Source organism: Panicum virgatum, chromosome 3N, assembly GCF_016808335.1.
Source record: "Panicum virgatum strain AP13 chromosome 3N, P.virgatum_v5, whole genome shotgun sequence".
NCBI classification, from domain to species: Eukaryota; Viridiplantae; Streptophyta; class Magnoliopsida; order Poales; family Poaceae; genus Panicum; species Panicum virgatum.
This window is the reverse complement of record NC_053147.1, coordinates 20,751,012-20,758,113: the sequence shown is the minus strand read 5'-3', so window position 1 is coordinate 20,758,113 and position 7,102 is coordinate 20,751,012. Positions and strand designations below refer to the sequence as shown.

At 46.0% G+C, this 7,102-nt stretch overlaps 1 protein-coding gene across 1 annotated transcript; it reads right to left on the bottom strand.

The window, feature by feature from the left end:
* Window positions 1-213: 213 nt before the first annotated feature.
* Window positions 214-4,904, bottom strand: LOC120665002 (sulfite reductase [ferredoxin], chloroplastic-like). Its single transcript, XM_039944414.1, has 8 exons — window positions 4,614-4,904; window positions 3,234-4,016; window positions 2,835-3,131; window positions 2,273-2,470; window positions 1,878-2,012; window positions 1,671-1,787; window positions 1,400-1,558; window positions 214-516 (listed from the first exon to the last, which is right to left on the bottom strand). The coding sequence occupies exons 1-8, from the start codon at window positions 4,773-4,775 to the stop codon at window positions 457-459; spliced, it is 1,911 nt and encodes a 636-aa protein (XP_039800348.1). The 5' UTR covers window positions 4,776-4,904; the 3' UTR covers window positions 214-456.
* Window positions 4,905-7,102: the final 2,198 nt, after the last annotated feature.

Below are 7,102 nucleotides of genomic sequence, written 5' to 3'. Positions count from 1 at the left end.
TTTAACTGTCATCGTGGATGCGTGACACAAGTTTAACTCAATTTATAGAAAAAACATGCAACAATTGTATCTCCAAATAAATTTGTTAAAAAACTAGATTAAAAGATCTATCTAATGATATTAATTATGTATCATAAATGTTAATATATTTTTATATAAAATTAATCAAAGTTTTTTCTCGGGAAGCGAAAGCGACAGTTATTTAGGGACGGAGGGAGTACAACTTTGTGAGGAATTTATTCAAGTCAGCATAGGTTTTCTTCAAAGTACACGCAAAATTCTTTTGATCACTCAACCCAACAAGCTTATAACAAATCCAAAACGAGCCTTGTTTTCCATTGTCAACGGGGTTGACAACCTCTTGTCACGTTTATCTGGAGAGCCTTTCGGCAAGCTGTAATCCCGGAGCCAAAATTGTGCACGAGCCTGGGATTTTATCTGACATTAGCGATCCTTTTATGCGGCTGATGGTGACTCTGCCCACTTGTCCACTACCTCTTTCAATTTGTTGAATCCCTGGAGTGAGAGAGATGGGTAAGATAATCAACTAAAAGAAAATGCAGAGAAAAATAAAGGAAAAGACCAAGACAGCTGGCGCCAAAAGATCATAAGCAGAATGAAGATTGCATCGTGCCAACATTTAAGCAGCCAGCTTCGTCAGGAGGAAGCCACTGGTACAGAGATTCTACACATCACTTCACTAGTTTACTGAAAAAAGCTAGCCCCATTCGCACATTCAAAGTTTCAAACAAAGATCATGCCCTCTTGGCTGAAAAGCCTAGCATTCAAGGACCGCGATCCTGCCTTTGTAGGAATGCCAACTGAGACTCACCCTCCTCCCCAGCAAATCAATTAACATAATCAAAGAATAAGATGTACTACTAGCCCAAAATGATGACAGACATGGGCTAAGCATTCCATACTGCCTATATATGTTCTCGTTGAAACTTGAAAACATAGGATTTGTTGCATGACAAACCTCCACCAGCACCGTGGTGCTGTTTTACCATGTGGTCGAAGACACACAGCTTGATATATTACTATAAATTAAAACAGAACAGAGGTGCAATAATGCTGAATTTTTTTTAATTATTAACCATATTCACGCAGCCCTTCTCGGCTTCACCTGATTAATAAGAGAAGATTAAAAGTGCAGGCTGAATACATTACAAAATAGTGACGATCACAAAATATAGTTGGTTTTCCACTTATTTAATTGGTACTAGTGTTAATAGAAGTTTGAGGACACATAAAAATACCTACTCTGAGCTTGATCTGACTATTAAAAAAAAGTATGAAGCTTGAGGGCAGTCCTGGCAGTGAAACCTAAATGATTCACCTTCCAAATAGACTGAATTACTAACAGGAGCAGTATAAGCAGAGAGAAGAATCCACTTACTGTTCGGTTTGTGAAGCTTCCAAACGATTCACCTTCCTGGCGTGTGCTATTCCAATAGGAGAACAGAGGTTCTAAAACTTTCTCGATGTCATCGAGCTTCACTTTATCCATAAATGATTCTGCTAGGGTACTCTGGTTTGGTGTTCCCCCCAGCCAGATCTATGCTCACAGTAAAGTAGAGTACAATAAATACGAAAGAAACACAAAACCAAGAAATTAAATTTGCCAAGTGAATGTAACTAAAATGATTTTTTGTCACTATTCTTATTACCTGGTAACTTTTCGGACCATCACCAACAAAACCAAGCTCTGCCATATATGGCCTAGCACATCCATTAGGGCAACCAGTTATCCTCACAACCACAGACTCCGAATCCTTGATACCAACCTATTAAGCAGATGTAATATGAAATGTCAAGGCTCTAATACATACGGCACATATGCTAAAGTGATTTTCGACAACATAACAGATAAGTACCTTATCGAAAACTGCTCTAATTCGATTAAGAATTAGTAAGATCCCACGTTCAGCTTCTGTTTGTGCCAAAGGGCACAGCGGCAAGGCAGGGCATGCCATAGCAGTTAAATTCAGGGGGTCCACATCCTTTGGCTCCTATACATGTGAACACCAACTTCAGTTGTATTCCACCAGCAAACCACAATGTTGCAGAAATAGTTATATAGAAAATAATCTTGCTTGCTTATAGCTTTTTTAATAGAATTTTCATTGTGAGAAAAGCCTCAGTATGTATGAAGTAGTTATAAGAAGAAGAACGGTATCAATCGGGGCAGCAGAACAAGGAAGAACAGAATGTAAAGAAACAAAAAAAATCGGCATCTCAAACCAGTCATATGAAAGAGAGTAAATCTTACCAGCAGGCCAGCTTCAGCAAGAGCTTTAGTGATGGGTTCTCTCCATGCCTGATCGATCCCACATAAAATAAGATTTTGGTTTGGGGTAATACTACCATCCAAATTATACTTCTCAATTATCTCTCGTAGAGTTTTCTTTGCTTGCCCACCAACACGACCATTATCAACATGCACTCCATAGAATAATTTCCCATCACCCTAGCAGACAAAACATAGGTAACTTGGAGCTCAAGATATAGCTAATTTAGGTTAAAAAATGTTGTGATGGAGCAAGCATGTAGGCCAATTAGCGAACTTAACAGATTCGCTTCTTATGGAGCACAATGTAAAGGCAGATAGTACAAGTGTGTCATGTTAAAATTAGACGAATTTAGTGGAGGAAATAACCTTAACACTGATCTACTTTTAAATCAACACAAAAGAACTACAACTTATTGTATTATTATTCCTACAAGGAAACATCAGTATTTTTCTATTTTCTTCATTTTGGGAGTTCCAGGTTGTGTAAGAACATATTATCATGAATTGTCCAAGACAACAAAAGAATTATAGCGAATTATACCTGTTCTTGCCAACCAAGGTAGCTGTTAAACTGCCACTCAGGCAATGGCCGGAAACTTTCAAACTTCTTCCCATAGTATTTCTCAACTTCAGCTCGGAACTTGTCAATTCCCCAACGGTCAATCAAATACTTCATCCTACTATACTTGCGGTCATCCCTTCTTCCATTTTCTCTCTGTGTGACGACAATGGCCTTTATAGCATATAATATATCTTCTTTTGGAACATAACCCAATGGATCAGCCAGCCGAGGGAATGTAGTTTCCACTCGGTGTGTTCTTCCCATGCCACCACCAACCTGGAAGATAGGGCAAGAGTGACATTATAAAATAAATTAACATGTAAGAACAAAAATGTTATAAAAGGCAGAAATGGGTCGAATGTTTTTAGCAGGCCTTACATAGATGTTAAAGCCAACAGGCTCTCCTGCATCATCTGAAACAACAACAACACCGATGTCATTGGTCAGAATATCAACAGAGTTATCACCAGCCGTAGTAACTGCAATCTTGAACTTCCTCGGCAGATACTGGGTGCCGTAGATTGGTTCAGGAGAGTCAGGGAAGTTTGTTCCATGTGAGTTGTCATTCCGGGCTTTTGTGACCTCAGGAGGCTCTTCAGCTGACATTATCTTTTCTCCATCCACCCACAGGTCATAATAAGCTCCAGATTGTGGTGTAAGAAGTGCTGCAATGTTCTCTGCTGTCTGTTGAGCAAAAAGGATATCTTTTCTGACATAAGGCGCTGCAGGTGCAAGCACATTCCTATTGAGATCTCCACAAGCACCCAATGTTGAGCCCATATTCTTTATGACAGTGCTGAGAACAGTCTTCAGGTTTTTCTTAAGAACGCCGTGCAGCTGGAATGTCTGCCTGGTGGTCAATCGGAGTGTCCCAATGCCAAACTCATCAGCAAGTGTATCCATAGCCAAGTAAAGCTGGTTCGGAACTTTCCCACAAGGATTCTTTGTCCGGAGCATAAAAGAGTAATTCTTCTGCCCGCGGACATCTCGATCAGTCTGCTGATAGCTTCCATGAAACTTGATCAACTGGACAGCACTCTCGTTGATATTTGGGGCCTCTGAGACCAACTCCTCGTTCAAAGGGTACCGGAGGAAATTGCTCTTTTCCTTGATTATCTCAACCTTGCTTCGCTTCACTTCAGCTGCATCCTTCTTCAGAGGCTGCAGGCACGAGTCACAGGCTCACGGATTCAGAACTCCAGGTAACACAAGTGTTGCTCAATAGCATAGCATTTTGTTACGAAGTGAAATAAAAAAAAATGATTACTACTGCAACAGTTAAAACTTCCAACAAACATTGCAAGGAACAAACATTTGGCACTGAACACAAGAGTTTATCTGATTGCGCTCACATGAGCCACCCTCGTATAAAACAACAATACTTGAAATAACAATCGATTTTATAAAATTTCTCACTTCCTTACTAGTACTAGAATTCCTGAGAATATCTCTGGTAAAAAAAAGAATTTTAGAGAATCACAATAATAGTCGACAGGCGATCCGACACCAGCACTGGGCAAATTCACTAACACCGTTAAGCGAACCGTAAATCATTCTAAATTAAACCCACAAAAAATCCACCCAAAAGCACAGGTACGAATCACATTTCGCCGTATCATTTTCAACAGACCAGCTCCTAATTCCCTTAAAAAATATAAAAACCACGATCCCGTAAAAATGGCGCCATTCCAAACGCCCCGGCCCGAGGAATCGCTCCCCACAAAAAAAACGCACGAAACCCTAGAGATGCAGACTCACCGCGGAGACGGCGCGTATGCTGCCCGAGGACGCGCCCCCGCCCGCCGGGGCGGCGGCGGGTGGCGCCACCCGGAGCGGCCTCCCGAGCATCCGCGACCTGGGGAGCTGCGCCGCCGCGCCGCGGAACCCGTGGAACTCGGCGCCCCCGACCGCCGCCGACATCGCCGGGAGCCCGGAATAAGCGGTTGGACGGGAGTGCGGCGGCGGAGTGGCGAGCGAGCGGGCGGGCGGGGCGTAGGATATTTGTTCTTGTTCGTGCGCTGCGGGCGGGCGCTTCGCACGGTCGGAGGGGTCGAGACGACGGGTGGGCTTTATTGGGGAGGGGACGAGCGACCCTGGCCCCACCGGGGTAAGTGGGTGGAGAACTGGAGATCATGGTCGTGGACGTGGTCTATGGAGAAGCTCCAATTTCTGCCTGGTAGAGTCACGTGTGGACGAACCCACATGTCAGGGAAACGCCAGGGTCGCGGTGTATGCACGCGGTGCGGGTGTGCGAGCGTGGCGGGGTTGCGGTGGGGAAGACGGGAACGGCAGTGGTCCTCCACACCTGACGACTGTGCCGACCACGCGTCGCGTATGGGAGGGTGACAGGTGGGCTCGGACATCTCGGCCCCACACGTCGGTGACACCGGGGGAGCCCTCCCCGTTGCCTCGTAGCGCCGGGATTTCGACCAACTTTTTTATGCGCTCGCCTCCACCACGGGGCGGCCAAGATGCGCCGCCGTGCAGGCGTGACCGGGGATGGCCCCGGATTTGTGTGGGTGCATTGAACCTGGACGTCTTTTTCGTTGCCAAAAGCTGGATTCCCCTCCTCCTTCACTCGACTTCCCTACCCCTTTCGTGCGCAGCCGCCAGCCGCCAGCCGCCAGCCGCGCGCGTTGTGAAGTGTGAACGGAAGTGAGGTCAGAAGTGAGATCAGAGGCACCAATTCCATTGGTGGCACCGTGGACCTGGATCTCGTGTGGCCGCTTGCCTTCTGCCCGCCCGGTGTGACGCCGCGACGCACACTGACAGGGCTGAGAGCGAGCGGCCTCCCTGGCCTCGCCGCGTGACGCTTGTGTTCCCTGTCCCTTGCTGCGCCAGGATAAAGGCGCAACCGGACAATTTGCAGGTCGTTTCGAGGAAAATTTGGGGGTGGGCATATTGGCAGGAATTCAGAATAGCACGCCCGCGGCTGGATGCGTACGTGCATACATGCGCGGTGCTGATTCTCTGTGGTGGCACAAAGCTCCGTGTCCTCACCTTGTTGTTTTTTTGTTTTTTTTTTTGCTGGGATGCCTATTGGCTAGTGCTGTCAAGGCTTCAACGGTCGACGTCACCCCTCGTTTTCGCTTTCAGGAGTGCGCGTCAGAATCTTTTGGCGATAGTGAGTACGGATAATCGTTTTTTGTTGGATTTTTGGAGAGGGAGAGGGAGCACGAGCATATGATCTGAGCAATGCTTCTTGCACAACTACGAGGTTGGAAGCAGGGTCAACCTCTGGCAAGTTCTTTCTTAAATGAATTGGTAGTGCTCCTGGGTCTTTCAAGGGAAGAAAAAAGAACTCTGGCAGCCTAGGAGAATCGTTCTTTAAAGGACCCTAGGAAAATCGTTGTCAAGACTTGAGGCATAAAAAATGGCAGGAAAGGTGAACGGGTAAGTTCTCACTGCTCGCGGGGCCATTGCTGAAAATACGTCAATACGGCTGGATTCTTTTTCGCCTGGCAGCGCGCGGCCCGCTCACCCCTCGTCCCTCGCTCCCGGCGGCATTCGGCGGAGCCCACGGCTCGCATCAGTTAAACTACGGGCCGAATTCTAGAGACGAAAATGTTCCCTGCGCATACGGAAACTAATTGGGCCGCTGAGGTACAGGCTGCCGTGGATTCGTTCATTCGATCACGATCCATACAGTATGGGGCCTCGGCTAGCAAAATATATAGCAGGCTGGCAGGCCATGTCTGCTCAGGCTGATGCCCGCATGGCCAAGTCCATCAGCTCATGAAACCGGACAGTGACCTGGCTGACAGCTGAAACAGCAACACACGGACTCCTGCTACTCCTACAGTAGCCAGTAACATGCTGTCAAGGCTGTGTTTAGATGGAGGGAAAATGGGACGTGAAAAGGTACATCGGACATTGTAGCATACTGCAGCACTTTTCGTTTGTTTGTGGTAATTGTTGTCCTACCATGACCTAACTAGGCTCAAAAGATTCGTCTCGTCGTGTACATCAAAACTATACAATTAGTTTTTTTATTTACCTACATTTAATGCTCCATACATGCATCATTTATTATATTTAATGTTTCGATGTGATATCGATGTGATGGAAAATTTGGAATTGGGGTAGTTTTTTGGAACTAAACACAGCCCAAGTCGAGTGTGAGCAGGATGCAGGCTGTCAACACTTCGGCGCTGCTGTTCCAGCGAGAGAACAACGACACGGATCAAACGCCACCACCAGTACAACACGAATGGGGACCCAAGTACCCAACCCGCCAACAGCTAGAG

Coding starts and splice junctions, on each gene's coding strand:
- LOC120665002 (XM_039944414.1), bottom strand. CDS start 4,775: ATGTCGGCGGCGGTCGGGGGCGCCGAGTTCCACGGGTTCCGCGGCGCG. Junction 2,013..2,272: donor TTGCTGAAGCTGGCCTGCTG/GTAAGATTTACT, acceptor TCACATGTATAG/GAGCCAAAGGATGTGGACCC. Junction 1,788..1,877: donor TTAGAGCAGTTTTCGATAAG/GTACTTATCTGT, acceptor TCTGCTTAATAG/GTTGGTATCAAGGATTCGGA.